At 44.2% G+C, this 14,371-nt stretch overlaps 1 protein-coding gene across 3 annotated transcripts; it reads left to right on the top strand.

Moving 5' to 3' along the window:
* Positions 1-11,159: 11,159 nt before the first annotated feature.
* On the top strand, positions 11,160-13,813 carry id4 (inhibitor of DNA binding 4). 3 transcript variants are annotated; one of them, XM_069915188.1, is made up of 3 exons: positions 11,161-11,697; positions 12,835-12,898; positions 13,166-13,240. In XM_069915188.1, exons 1-2 carry the CDS (start codon positions 11,350-11,352, stop codon positions 12,880-12,882), a joined length of 396 nt encoding a protein of 131 aa, XP_069771289.1. In that variant the 5' UTR covers positions 11,161-11,349; the 3' UTR covers positions 12,883-12,898; positions 13,166-13,240. The 3 variants fall into 3 exon arrangements, with proteins under 3 accessions (XP_069771288.1, XP_069771289.1, XP_069771290.1); XM_069915189.1 differs by having other exon boundaries at positions 12,835-12,883; positions 13,166-13,237; XM_069915187.1 differs by lacking the exon at positions 12,835-12,898 and having other exon boundaries at positions 11,160-11,697; positions 13,166-13,813.
* Positions 13,814-14,371: the final 558 nt, after the last annotated feature.

Genomic DNA, 14,371 nt, shown 5'->3' with positions numbered 1-14,371 from the left:
CGCTGTACCACTCGGGGTGCACCCCAAGGGAGTAGTGCTGTACAGCATTCAGATGAAGGAAGCTCACCGTGCTTCCACTGTCGAATAGGCAAGTGGTGAGGCGGCAGTTTACCTGGACATTCATCATGGCTCTGGAGAGTTGGTGTGGTCAGTGTTGCTCCAGGGTTTAGCGTGCACGGAGCCCGGTCATCATTCACTGGAAGAGAAGAGGGACAAGTCGGAAGTGACATCACTGCGATCGGTGATCTCCGTGGCGTGCACATACATGTGTTCCAGGTCTTCGGAAGCGAAGGTGGAAGTGACTGCATCAAAGATGGCAGTCCCCATTCATATGAGGCGCTGCTGAGTTTGGGGGTTTGCTTCGACTTACAGTCTTTCGCCAAGTGTCCATTTTTCTCACAGTTGGAGCAGACAGCATCCTTAGCAGGGCAGTGTTTCCTCGGATGCTTGCCCTGTCTGCAGAAATAGCACTTCGGGTGGTCGCTAATGGCTGCGGAGGTCAGTTCGAGACAGGAGGGTGTTTGCGATACCGCCTACTAAGATGAAGGTGCCTGTGTCCCCCATGAGGTTGCTGTTGTACTGGAGAACGATTTGTGTTGTGGATGGCCACTTCCTGAGTGTTTACCAGTTCAATTGTTTAAGGAAGGCTCAGTCTTTTCTGCTCAAGTAACCTCTGCCTCACATAATTGGAGCGACGTCTGCTGCACAGGAGTCTCTGATCAGCAGTTGAGTGCGCTGTTCTGCACTCACAGCCTGGCAGATGCAGTCCCTTGCAAGCTCCTGCAGGGCCCTGACAAAGTCTTTGTATGTCACCCTGGGCCACTGCCTGCATGGGTGGAGTATGTGCTGTGCATAGACTTTGTTCACCTGTACCCTGTACTGGTCTTTCAGGGTGTCCACGGCGCCTCCATCGGTCAGGCAGTCCCGGACCATCTGGTAGACTCTGTGCCTGATGCACAAAAATAGCAGATGGAGCTTGTCTTCGTCGTCCTGGATCGCAGCTGCAGAGGCTGCGTGAAATCTTTCGAAGCAGCGGAGCCAGAGTGCGAATTTGTCGGCTGCTTTGGGTTCTCTCGGGCTGATTTCTAGAAAATCCAGCTTCAAATGTTTGTCCATGTTCCGAAGAAAACAAAATCTTGCTAATAAAATTGATGCATGATCATTTACGCAAAGACTAAAGTTATTGGAACTGAAGGCTTTTATTAGCAAGAGATGGACAGCATCCCTTGTATTGCTGGCTCCCCCTGACCTGGACTCAAACTGGGGACAGGCTTGTGGTATGACAGCCTTTATGGGGGATAAAGGGGAGGAGTCACGAGCCAGGGTCGAACATATAAGGTCGTGTCATTTACATATACAATAAAAGTTTCACCACAATAGGTTTAAGGTGAGAGGGGAGAGATTTAAGAGGGACCTAAATGGGAACATTTTCCTGATGGAAGTAGCTGTAAGATGCTGTGTGCAGGGTGGTAGAGAAACTTCCTGACTTTGCAAGCCCTCTTTAAATCATGATTCATGAAAATCCCATTAATGGGGAGCTGGGGGGTGCGGGGGTGGGTTGGAGGGCAACCCCAGCAATTCTCTCCTGCAGTTTTAAGCTCCCATGGATTGATTTCTGATCCATAGTTGTACGACCCATGGAGTGGTGGGGGGTGGGGAAACTTCCCTTCCAAATTCGGGCAAAGCAAGAAGAAAAAAAGTCAGACAGAGAAAGTAAAAAGATAAACAATTTAACAATAACGGCAGCCCTGCTCCACTACATCCCAGTCTGGGCACCTTCACATCTGGGGTGCCACACATGTCACCTCCAATCTGGAGTCTGGACATAGGCTGCTGCCTCCTCCAGGAACCGGCTCGTTGCTGGGTAACGGTGTTATCAGCATCGGTGTTCAGGCCCTGTGCCACCAGCGTGCGAAAGCCAGGGCTTGTCATCATGTGACAGGGCAGTCACAGGCCTGATGGATGGAATGACTTGCTGTGAACTTCCCATGTCTTTGCATGATGATGTCAGAGGGTCTGTATAATGTCAACCAGTGTCGTTCCCACAGCAGTGGGCCTTCCCCCAGATGATCAAGTGGCCTGGGGCCTGTGAGACTCGGCCTCGGATGGAGAGAGGTTGGAGCAGTCGGGGATGGCCCTCCTGCACTGGCAGCTGGTTCGTGGAGGAGGCAGCGGCCTATATCCGGGCCCACAGGTGAAATGCGAGGCCGCCCGGGTGCAGTGCGGGCTCCGTGTAAAATTTTGGGCAAATCAACCCCTCTGCCCCCCCTTAACCAAATAGTTCTTATATGCCCATGTTCCAATCTGATGCTCTACAGATGCAGCCGACCAGGATGCTCTCGATTGAGCTCCTGTAGAAAGTTGACAGGTTGGTGGCCAGTGGACTTGCCCACTTCAGCCTGCTAAGGATGCAGTCACTTTTGCATTTTCCTGTCAAGTGAGGAGATGTTGTGTGTCCAGGATAGGTCATTTGTTAAGTGGGTTCTGAGGTATGTGATGCTCTCTACTCTCTCCACTGCTAAACTGTTAATGTGTAGTGGACGGTGGTCATCCCAGTTCCTCCTGAAGTCCACTATCATCTCCTTGATGAAGTGACCGTAAGGCCTGTTCTGTGTATCCAATTATGATTCTGTCACTCTAAATGCATTATACAATTGCAGCACCTACAGAGGAACATTCAAATAGAAGGCTGGTGGAAATTTGAACTTCACTTCACTAAAGATACAGAGTTGTGGAAGAGTATCAATGAAGGCCCAATTCACTGCAGCAGCTCTCCAGCAGGGCAAGTTGTTCCACATTGGTCATCGTTAAAAATGAAATTACTGAAGAAAGTTTCCAAGTCAATTCCTTGTAAGGCTGTGATAAACCATATAATCATAGAAAATTGCAGCACAGAAAACAGGCCATTCAGCTCTTCCAGTCTGTGCCAAAACATCATTCCACTAGTCCCACTGACCTGCACCCATTCCATAAACCCCCAGACCTCTCCCATTCATGTATCTATCCAACTTATTCTTAAGAATGAGCCCACATTTACCACATCAGATGGCAGCTCATTCCAAACTCCCACTACTCTCTGAGTGAAGAAGTTCACCCTCATGTTCCCCCTAAACCTTTCCCATTTCACCCTAAGTGCATGTCCTCTTGTATTTATCTCTCTTAATCTAAGTGGAAGGAGCCTACTCCCATTTACTCTGTCTATTCCTCTCATAATTTTGTAAACCTCTATCTCCCCTCATTCTTCTATGCTCCAAGGAATAAAGTCCCAACCTATTTAATCTTTCCCTGTAACTCAATTCCAGAAGACTCGTCAACATCCTAGTAAATCTTCTCTGCACTCTTTAGATCTTACTGATATCCTTCCTATAGTTTGGTGACCAGAACTGCACACAATACTCCAAATTTGGCCTCACCAATGTCTTAAACAACCTCACCATAACATCCCAACTCCTGTACTGAATACTTTGATTTATGAAGGCCAAGATGCCAAAACCCTGTCTTCCTGTGATGCCACTTTCAGGGAATTATGTATCTGTGTTCCCAGATCCCTCTGTTCCTCCATATTCTCAGTGCCCTACCAATGCTGTGTCCTGTACATCCTGTCCCTTAATCTGCATGAAATTGATCGATTGCTTCTTGATTTACAGAGTTGATGTTGAAAGGTTGTTTCCCAATGTGGGAGAGTCTAGGACAAAAGGGTAGAACTTCGGAATTGAAGGCCATCCACTTAGAACAGAGATGCAGAGGAATTTCTTCAGCCAGAGTGTGGTGAATCTGTAGAATTTGTTGCCACAGGCAGATGTAGAGGCCAGGTCATTGGGTGTGTTTAAGGCAGAAATTGATAGGTTTTTGATTAGCCAGGGCATCAAATGTTATGGGGAGAAGGCCGGGCAGTGGAGATGAGTGGAAAAATGATTAAATGGCGGAGTGGGCTCAATGGGCTGAATAGTCTATTTGTGCTCCTGTGTCTTATGGTCTTAATACCTTAAAGCAACACTTTTTTTTTCCACGAGTATCAATTCCAAAAACTGTGATGGAAACTGAAATAAAGGAATTGAATAGTGAACCACAACTGTGTAATTAGAACAGAGTTTTATGTCAAAAAAAAATCTTTCATACAACTAATTAATACACACGTTGACCCACTTCCTCTTAACTTTTTCCCCTGATGAATCACCAACAAAGTTAAACGTATTGACTTCTTCCACACAGCAAACTTGCCTCCGCTCAATCCAGGCATGTCGGATATGTTTACTTCTTGGACAATCCAAAAATATCATTCATTTAGACTGGTCAGTATTCGAAGCAACCATTCTTATTCTGTCAAGGACTTCAACAGAAAGGAAAACTCAGTGGGACAAACAATGCTATCAATTTGCTATTCACAGTACATTACATTCCTGGCCAAGTTAAAATGGCACCCATTAGGCCCGAAGAACAGAAACAGAAGTTACAAATCAAAGATGCCCAGGAGAAAACTTATTCATTTATAACCTGCATAAAATGTTTCCTTTCTACCTAATAAACTCAACATCTTATTGCCCAAAAGAGTTGATTTTTTAACATTGACACAGGAACAAAAGACCTCTCTTCCTATTCATAATTATTGATTTCTAGATCTCCCACCTCCACACTTCTGTAGAACAAACTATTCATATGTTCCTGTGCAGGAGCAGGGAAAATGCCACACATACTTCACAGGCAAATCATCGATATTCCTTTAATTGAAGTAAATAATTCAGGCCTCTGAGCCTGTACTGTCACCTGGTTTCATTAACATGGCTTTTCTTTAAATACCTATTGTAACCAAAGGCATATAAACTCTAGATTCCTGAATTCCTTCCAAGTCCAATTTATCTTTCCAAAGCTTATGTCCTAAACCTGTATGAGGTTCTGCTCTCTAGGTGGGGTCTGATCAAGAATATGGACAATCCCATAGTCACTTCCTTTCTTTTCAGTTTCAACTATTGAAAAATGCCAATATTTCATTAACTATTTGATTGCTTTATGTAGCTGCACAAATTTGCATTAATTCATGTATTTGGATAACTAAATCTCTTTTCTATATTGTCTTGTCATAAATAAGAAAATATTTCAATTTTGCTTTCATAGTGGATGACCTCATGCTTCATGTTATTTAAATTTTAGAAAGGCCACAACTGTCTATTCGAAAGAAATCCAAATGGTTTTTTAAACCTGATTTTATGGCTGAGATTATAGTATCTCAAGTTTCGTATCTCAGATTTATTGTCAGTGTACATACATGGCATCACATACAAACCCTGAGATTCTTTTCTCTTGTGGGGGTGGCAGAATTACCACTAATTGGTAGTTCAAAAAATAAACTGAATACAGCATAAGCATGTAAACATACAAAGAACCATAAACAGATAATGAATGTAAACAAACTGACTGTGCACAAAACAAAAGAACAAAAAGAAAATCAATAATGTGCAAAAGTTAGAGTCCTTAAATGAGTCCCTGATTGAGTTTGTTGTTGAGGAGTCTGATGGTGGAGGGGGAGCAGCTTTTCCTGAATCTGGTGGTGCGAGTCTTGTGGCACCTACACCTCTTTCCTGATGACAGCAGCAAGGACAGAGCACATGCTGGGTGGTGTCGGTCTTTGATGATTGCTGCTGCCCTCCACAGCAGCGTTCCCTGTAGATGTACACAATAGTGGGGAGGGTTTTGCCTGTGATGTGCTCGGCTCTGTCCACTACCTATTGCAGGGCTTTACGCTCAGGAGAATTGGTGCTCCCAATACCAGACCATGATGCCGCCAGTCAGCACACTTTCCACCCCACATCTGTAGAAATTTGGCAGAGTTTCTGATGTCATATCAAACCTCTGCAAACTCCTGAGACAGTAGACGTGTTGACGTGCTTTCTTCACATCGCCACTAGTGTGTTGAGTCCAGAAAAGATCCTCTGAGATAGTGACTCCCAAAAATTTAAATTGTCTCACCCTCTCCACATCCGATCCCCCAATGATCACTGGATTGTACACCTCTGGGTTTCCTTTCCTGAAATCAACAATTAGCTCCTTAGTTCTGGTGACATTGAGTGCAAGGTTGTTGTTGGTGCACCATTCAGCCAAGTTTTCAATCTCCATCCTGTACACTGACTCATCCCCTTCCTTTATATAACCCACTACTGTGGCATTGCTGGTAAATTTGTAGATGGTGTTATTATTGTACCGAGCTACACAGTGGTAGAGTCAATAGAGCAGAGACTAAGAACACAGCTCTGGTACTGATGGTGATTGTGGAGGAGAGGTTCTTACCAATCTTCACTGATTCTGATCTGGAGGTGAGGAAATCCATGATCCAATTACATAGTGAGGTGTTAACACCCAGGTCTTGGAGTTTGCTGATCAATTTTTGAAACCTGACTTTTATGGCTGAGATTATGTTATCTTAAGTTTGAGGGTTGGGTTGGAATATTAGGTTGACAAAACAGATGTAAGGCATACACACAGATCTTAGAAATGTGTATAGCCCAATTTTACTCAACTTTTCCTAAATTAGACAATCTTTTCATCACAGGAATCAAATCAAAGACCAAAGCTTTGCTTATGCAAGAGACACTATAGGATGCACACACATTCATTTCAAGGGATAACTTTGATTTGGTTTAGGTTCAGATACGATCAGCAGAATTTTGGATAACCTCGAGCAAGAGACTCTAGGCAGGTAGGTATTGAAACAGCCTGGAGGCAATAGCAACATGGTTGCTTTAGTTCTAGAATAAGTGAACTGAGCTAGAGCTGGATTCACTAATATTATACAGGAGTGAGAAAAGGCATTCTTACTGATGATGTAGTCACTTTTATCCTGGGGTTTTGACAGTAAGTTTATGAATAGATTGGTTCAATTCCTGAGAAATGTCAGGAAAGCAGATGGAAGAGGTGGCTGCATAATGGTATTTCTGATGGGAACCAAAGGCAATGGCTTCATTCTTCCTAATATTGATTAATAATAAGCATGGGTTGTCCGGGTAGTATTTGGACATCCATATCACTTCATTTAAACATATTTCCAAGAAAGCTTCATGAATTATTTTATTTATTTGTAATTTTCAATGACAAGAATTGTAATTGTAATTTCTGTCATTGTAAAGACGCAATTTCAATTGTGTGATTGAATGTTACAGATTTCAATTGCACGATTATAAGGTGGCTAAAAATACTCTAAAATAATTTTGTTAGCTTGCTTTTTTCTCCTTAAAAATAATTATTTTAATTGTAAACAACCCACTGGATTTACTTTTGGTGTACATTGATGACTTAAAATACATTCTGTTTTAAAAAAGGATTGAATTCAGCTGATCCCAAAATATCCACATTGATGGTATTTATCAAACATGAATTTTTATTTAAACATCTGATGTAGCAGTTTAAAACCTAATGGTTAAAGACCATACCGAACTATTCATATATCGAACTATAGTACACTGCAAACTATTGGAGAGGATTCATAAGGATAGAATTTATGATCATTTGAAGAAATACTGTCTACTCAGGAGTAGTCAGCATGGTTTTTTAAAGGGAAGGTTGTGCCTTATGAGTCTAATTGGGTTTTTTAAGGAGGTAACAAAAGAACTTGCTGAAGCTAGGGCGGTAGATGTGACCTATATGGATTTTAATGAGGAGCGGCACAGTTGGCAGGTGAGGCACAGTTGGTGCAGTGGTTAACGCAGCGCCAGCGACCACGACCGGGGTTTGAATCCTGCGCTATCTGTAAGGAGTTTGTACATTCTCCCCATGTCTGTGTGGGTTTTCCCCAGGGGCCTCCGGTTTCCTCCCACCCTTTAAAACGCACGAGGGTGTAGGTTAATTGGGTGGCACAGACTTGTGGGTGAAATGACCAGATACTGTGCTCTATGTCTGAAAAAAAGAATTTGGCAAGGCCCCTCATAAGAGGTTTGTTCAGAAAGTCATGAGGCATGGGATCCATGCATGGATTAAAAATTGGCTTGCATGCAGAAAGCAAGGAGTAGTCGTGGACAGCAAGTATTCTGCCTGGAGCTCGTGGAGTTCCATGGGGATCTGTTCTGGGACATCTGCTCTTTGTTTTATCAATGACTTAGATGAAGAAGTGGAAGGTGGGTAAGTTTTCAGATGGTATGAAGGTTGGGGGAGTTGTGGATAGTACTGAAGATCATTGTAGGTTACAAAAGGATATAGGCAGGATGCAGAGTTGGGCAGAAAAGTGGCAGATGGAGTTCAATAAGCATTTTGGAAGGTCAAACCAGAATGCTGACTACAGGGTTAATGGTTGAATACTTAACAGTGTGGAGGAACAGAGGGACCTTGGGGTCCAAATCCAGCTCAAGATTGCTGCACTGGTTGATAGGATAGTTAAGAAGGTCAATGGGATGCTGGGCTTCATTAATAGGGGAATTGAGTTCAAGGGTAGAGAGGTCATGTTGCAACTAGAACTTATTGTGTTCAGTTCTAGTCACCTCATTATCCAAAGGATGTGGAAGCTATGGAGAGGGTGCAGCGGAGGTTTACCAGGATGTTGCCTGGATTGGAAAACAAGACTTATGAAGCAAGGTTAACAGAGCTGGAACTTTTCTTTTTGGAGTGAAGAAAGATGAGAGGAGACTTAATAGATTCTGAGAGCATGGATTAGGAGGACAGCCAACCTCTTTTCCCAGGGCAGGAATAGAAAACACCAGAGGACATGTGTAGAAAGGGAAGGGAGGAAAGTTTAGGGGTGACATCAGGGGTACATTTTTTTTTACACAGAATATTATGGGTGCCTGGAATGCTTTGCCAGGGGTGGTGGTGGAGGCTGAAACATTCGGAGCAATTAAAAGATTCTGAGACAGTCACATGAATGAAAGAAAAATCGAGGGTTATGAGGTAGAAAGGGTTTAGTTTTTGTTTGGTAGGAATATGTAGGTCATCAGAACATCGAGGGCCAAAGGGCCTGCACTGTGCTGAAATGTTCTATGTTCAGACAGCGACTGATAGTAAGAGTCAGAAAAGTGCCAATTTCTTAAATTTAAATAAATATTTATTAGAGTCATTTTCAGCTCACTATTGAAATATTCAGAGCAAGACTGTGTGCAAAAGCTGTAGGATTTTTCACTAAAATACATTTAAAATTGAATTTATAAAACAAATATGAAATTGTTAATCTTCAGATTCTGTTTTGGTATTTCTATTTATAGTGCAAATATGGATGAAAGTTGCAAGAGACAGAATAATTAGGGCAAGGGAAGAATTCTATCTCCTCACCACTCAATCCAGATAGACAGCATCTCGAGCATTTTGGTCATGGGGCCGTCAAACAAGAACTTCAAGGATCTTGAAATGGACATTGCCACCAAACACCCAGTACAGAAGGAAATTATGGAGAGAGCAATTGAGTTACATGTTTCTGATTGCTGATCAGAGGTATTTTTATTTAATCTACCTACAGGTCCAGCTCTTCATTTATCTATCTACAATTTTAACCACCTGACATCCTGAGTAATTTCATTACATTAATCTAAATTTAAAATTTCCACCACATTTACACCCTGCTCCACATTGGTTTTCCTAATTTATTGTTTCACCTGAAATCTGAATTTAGATTGTTGTGAAGTCTGGACATTTTTTGTTAGTGTTATTGTGGGTTTTTTTTTTGTTTCAGTATTTATTTCACGGAAACCCTCATATATATCACAGGAACAAAGAGAAATATAAAAATATACAGACATCTATACCCAAGCACAAGTGATATAAACTCAGTCACACTTAGGTCCATAACAAGTCTTTTGAGGTGAGCAAATATTCCAAAGACAGCAGAAAAAGACAATCAGTGTGGCCAAAGCCTTGTTACTCAAATGCTATAAATTAAGCTGAGAGGGGGAATAAGTTAAGGGGAAGAATCTAAATGGGAGGGGAGAGAGTTGCGGGGGACTGAGGAAGGTCGTTGAGAAGGGGGAGCAGAAGAAGGAAAGGGATTCACAGGAAATAAACAAGGAGGGGATCTAAGGAAGATGATCTGAGGAAGAGGATACAGACAAGGGATTTCGTTTGTGTCCGTGTGCGGGGCAGGGTGTTTTAATTTTATCTCTAAATGTACGCATGCAATTGGTCTACGCAGCGGATCCTGGGCTCTAGTCATCTTAGAATTCCTTACCACTGAACCAAAGACCTCACTCCGTCACCACGACAGGGCGGCTGGTGTCAAGCAGCCCACCTCAAGGGCACAAGAAATGACTTGCAGGCGCTTCTCAGAGCTGGAGGGGAAGCCAGCCATCGTCGACTCTCCGACCAGAAAAGCTCTCCAGCTGTTAGAATAAATGATGCATATGTTTGACTAAACTTGGCCGTTTCCAGATCAGTCTTTTCAAATCTCAAGCAGGGCGCTAATCCGGAAAATCTGTTGAATGAGTCCGTAACACACACGTAAGTAAGCAAGAATGGCCATCTCCCGTTTAAACTTCAGCAGTGTTGGGAACACGACCACTCCTTCACCAAATCTACCACATGCTTTCGATGAGCCATGTATAGCTAGGGTCTGCAGTCGTGAAGGAACGATGAAGTTAATATCATGCCTGAAATGTCATTCCACATGCCTGGGGCAGAAATACAAATGACAAGACTTGTAGCCGATGCGATGGTTGGAAATATACATGAGTTAAGAAGAAATTAAAAGGGGGAGACAAATTCTTATAATTAATTGTGCAAATGCAGATTTTACACCCACGTTTCCTGGTGACTTTAATTTGTTAATTTAAACGATAATTTTAGATTCACTGGTCTTGAGTATGGGCAGGTGCCCAGAGTACAATTGGCCTTGGGTGTCATTGTAACGGGCCCCTTGTGACCACGCACAGAGAGCGCCATACAAATAAAAACAACAAGACTCTCCGGTTATTTGAAGCAGCAATGAGCAAGACCCCCCCCCCCCAAAAAAAAAACCCACCCCACGTTCCCTCTCGCTCTCCCACCACCTTCTGCAGCTCCAACTCCCACATCCTCGCTGACACTTGCGCCTCGCAGTCCCGCCCACCTGGACCGACCGCAGGCATTGGGAGCCGGCTCACGGAACCCCTCTTACCATTGGTCCGACGTCGATCTACGATTGGCTGGACATGTTGCCAATCGTCCCTGCTCAAGCCCTGCCCCTGCTGTTATAAATCGGAGCGATCCCCACGCTTCAGGGTATTTTGCATTTCTGGAGGCAAGTGGTGGAATCTTAAAGATATATATTATCCGAAGCAGGGCACAAGGCTTTATATTCCTGACCTTTAAAAGAATTGAATTTATCTACAACGCAGCCTACTTGCAGAATCGCCTGCATTGCTTTATTTACAGTAAGAAAAAGGGGCGATATTATTTAGAGGTGCAATGAAAGCAGTGAGTGATGTTGCTTCCCTGAAGAAGACAGGCTGCGGTGAGATGGCATTGCACTGCTTGTCAGAGCACAGCCTCAGCATCGCCCGCTGCAAGATGGAAGAGGAATCCCTGGACCTGCAGTACGACATGAAGGATTGCTACTCCAAGCTCAAGCAGTTGGTCCCCACCATCCCACCAAACAAGAAGGTGAGCAAAGTGGAGATCCTGCAACATGTCATCGACTACATCCTGGATCTACAGCTGGCTCTGGAAACCCACCCGGCTCTGGCGAGAGCGCAGCCGGCGGCGAGCTGCCCCTCGGCGCCCAGGACCCCTCTGACAGCCCTCAATACTGAGCAGGTAAAATTGACCCCCCCAAAAAAGGCAAGCCGGCGCCGTCTCTAAACTTCGCTCGCACGCTACCTTCCTCTAAAACAACCTCTGCCTCGGGTTCTCGCAGAATCGCCACTTGTATTTTTAGGCAGCTTTTTTAAAAAAAAACAATTATATTAATCCATTTCGGGGGGGGGGGGAGCAAACCTATTTATAATATGTCAAGCGTCAAATGTGCTATTATCTCCTCAATGTGTTTTCTGCTCACTGTATAGGAAGGGAATTTACGTTCATCGTGTCCCATTGTCTGTTCAGTGACAACTCACGCAGGGTTACAAGCATGTGACATCCTACATATTGATGGCATGTTCCTGGTGAGATGTTAGTTGCAGGAATAGCAACGATTGCTGGTTGCAATCTGTACATTTTTAAAGAAAAATTGTCACTCCTGCGCCGGGCCCTACTGAATATGAAATCTCGCATTAAATAATGCGTTTCACCCAGAGCTTTTACTAAAGTGAGCGTTTGAGCTTATTGTACATTAGAGCACGTTTCCCTTTGCTGTGGGGATGTCAGGCGCCAGTTTCCCTTTTCTAATTCCGGTCAGTGTAATACGAAGCAAAGACAACAGACGGGTTTTGTGGTTTGTGAAAAGTGTGTAAGGTTGGCGAGGGGAAAGGAGGGTTGGCCGGGGGGGGGGGGGGGGGGGGAGAGGAAGGAGGGTTGGCCGGGGGAAAAGGCGGGGGGGGGGGGGAAATGTAACAATGAAGACATTCCGCTCATTTGGAGGGAGTGTCTTTCTGAGGGTCATTTTCAATCCCCCAACTCTGGACCGGTTCCCATGCTCTCTATTAGCAAGCTCACTAACACATCACCTGGCTGAAATAAGCCGTGCAGCGGGTATTTTTGGACCCACAAAGGCTTCTCGAGGAAATGCTAACACTTTTTGAGTCCTTCGGAATCAGATCTGCGTGAAGGTAGTGAGTGATCCCGAGGTGATGGCGATGGGGTGGATGGGCGGAACTGGTACAAAATAACGCTTGATGCGAACAAAACGGTATCGTTTTATTTTAACCCAACATTAAAGTATTGCTCAGAGCCTCAGACCCCGACTTCCTGTCAGTGCGAGGTTCGCCCACCGCCCTTTCTCTTTGTGTGTTACAGAGTGGGTCAAAAGCCAGAAGACAAGAGGACAGTATTTTATGCCGCTGAGGTGATGCTGTGTGAGGTGACCACTCTGTCCAAGTCTTCCGTTTACTTTCGGGTTGAAGTGGGGGGGGGGGGTGAATGTCCAGTGTCAGAAGTAAAGTTTAACGCTGAGCAAACGGCGGGAGTAGGGTTGCCGCTGTGGTCTGCGTCTGAAGTTGCTGTCGGTCGGGCTAGCTGCTTGACCCTGGATTGTTTGGGACTACTGCTCATGCATGCCGCGTGTGTGCGCCGAGGCGCCAGTCAGTCTGAGTAGCGTTTCACACGTCCACTTCATTTTCTCTTACAGGTGTGTGGCCGACGAATCACTCGTACAAATACACACACAACCAGAGGAGGAGGAGGAGGAGAAGAAAGGGGGGGGGTGGGGGGAGGGGACCCTGATTCTCGCGTTCAACGCCAGAAACCTGTCCAACGGATTCCATCCTGAGAGAGGGTTTTTTAATTGCCAAAATCACGTCTCATCTCTATGCTGCTCATAGCGTTTTAACCACAGACATTAAAATAAACCCTGAACCTTGGGGAAACGAGGGGAGGGCGGGAGGGAGGGGGAAGAAGTTGAGGGGTGGGTTGTAAAACGAAGTGGTTTCACAGGCCGATCGACGCCAGAAGAAACCCCCTTTTAAGGAATGTAGAAAGTTTCGCCGACGAAAAAAAAAGTGATCCCCGACGCTCCTGCTAATCCAGCACACTCTTCCAGATGTGCTGACGTCTGTTTCAAATAGATGCCTGGCTTGGACCGAGGGGAGTGTCGATTCCCTAATTGAACCCGAAAACTATGTATAGAAGTTCGTGGGGTTGGGGGGGGGGGGTAAATCTTATCTGCTGTACATAGTCGAGATGTTCTTTATTCAGTGTACGTGGAAATGTATATGCTTTAATAGATCATTGTAATTATAAAATATTTTTTATTAAAAAAGGATTTTTTTGTACAGTTTCACACGTTATTTCATTCCTCTTCTCACATGCGCGGAGTTTAGAATCGAATATAGATGTGCACAAATTATTTACCAAGAAATGGAAAAAGACCGGGGGAGGGGGGGGGGAAATGAGGTGAAAGCTGATATAATAAAGTTGGTAACGTTTCAATCACCGATTTTCAACCTACAACTAATCCCGTTTTATTTATTTCACCTCCTACTTTGCAGGTAAACTTGTGGATTACCATGGGTCTGGCGAACTGAATATGGAAAATTAATTAAAAAAAACCTCATTCCCAGTTCTCCCGTTGACTGAAAACGATTCCTTTAAGGCCGATTGGTAATTTAGAGCAGTTGAGAAAGGATCACAAGGTAGACTATTTACTAATGAGCCCAGTGTAGAAATAATTCTGTAACTGGAATAATTGACAGTGTTCAGAAACAATTGCTGATGTTTTCCCTCTCAAAATGTTGTCCTGCGAATCCTAACGTTTCGGATTTCCCCCACCAGTTATACTCGCAGTGCTCATTTGTGTATCAACGAAATAATTGATCGCATTCCTGAAATAGATCCC

This window comes from Narcine bancroftii, chromosome 1 (assembly GCF_036971445.1).
Source record: "Narcine bancroftii isolate sNarBan1 chromosome 1, sNarBan1.hap1, whole genome shotgun sequence".
Lineage (NCBI taxonomy): Eukaryota > Metazoa > Chordata > Chondrichthyes > Torpediniformes > Narcinidae > Narcine > Narcine bancroftii.
This window is presented reverse-complemented; position numbering and strand designations above follow the sequence as displayed.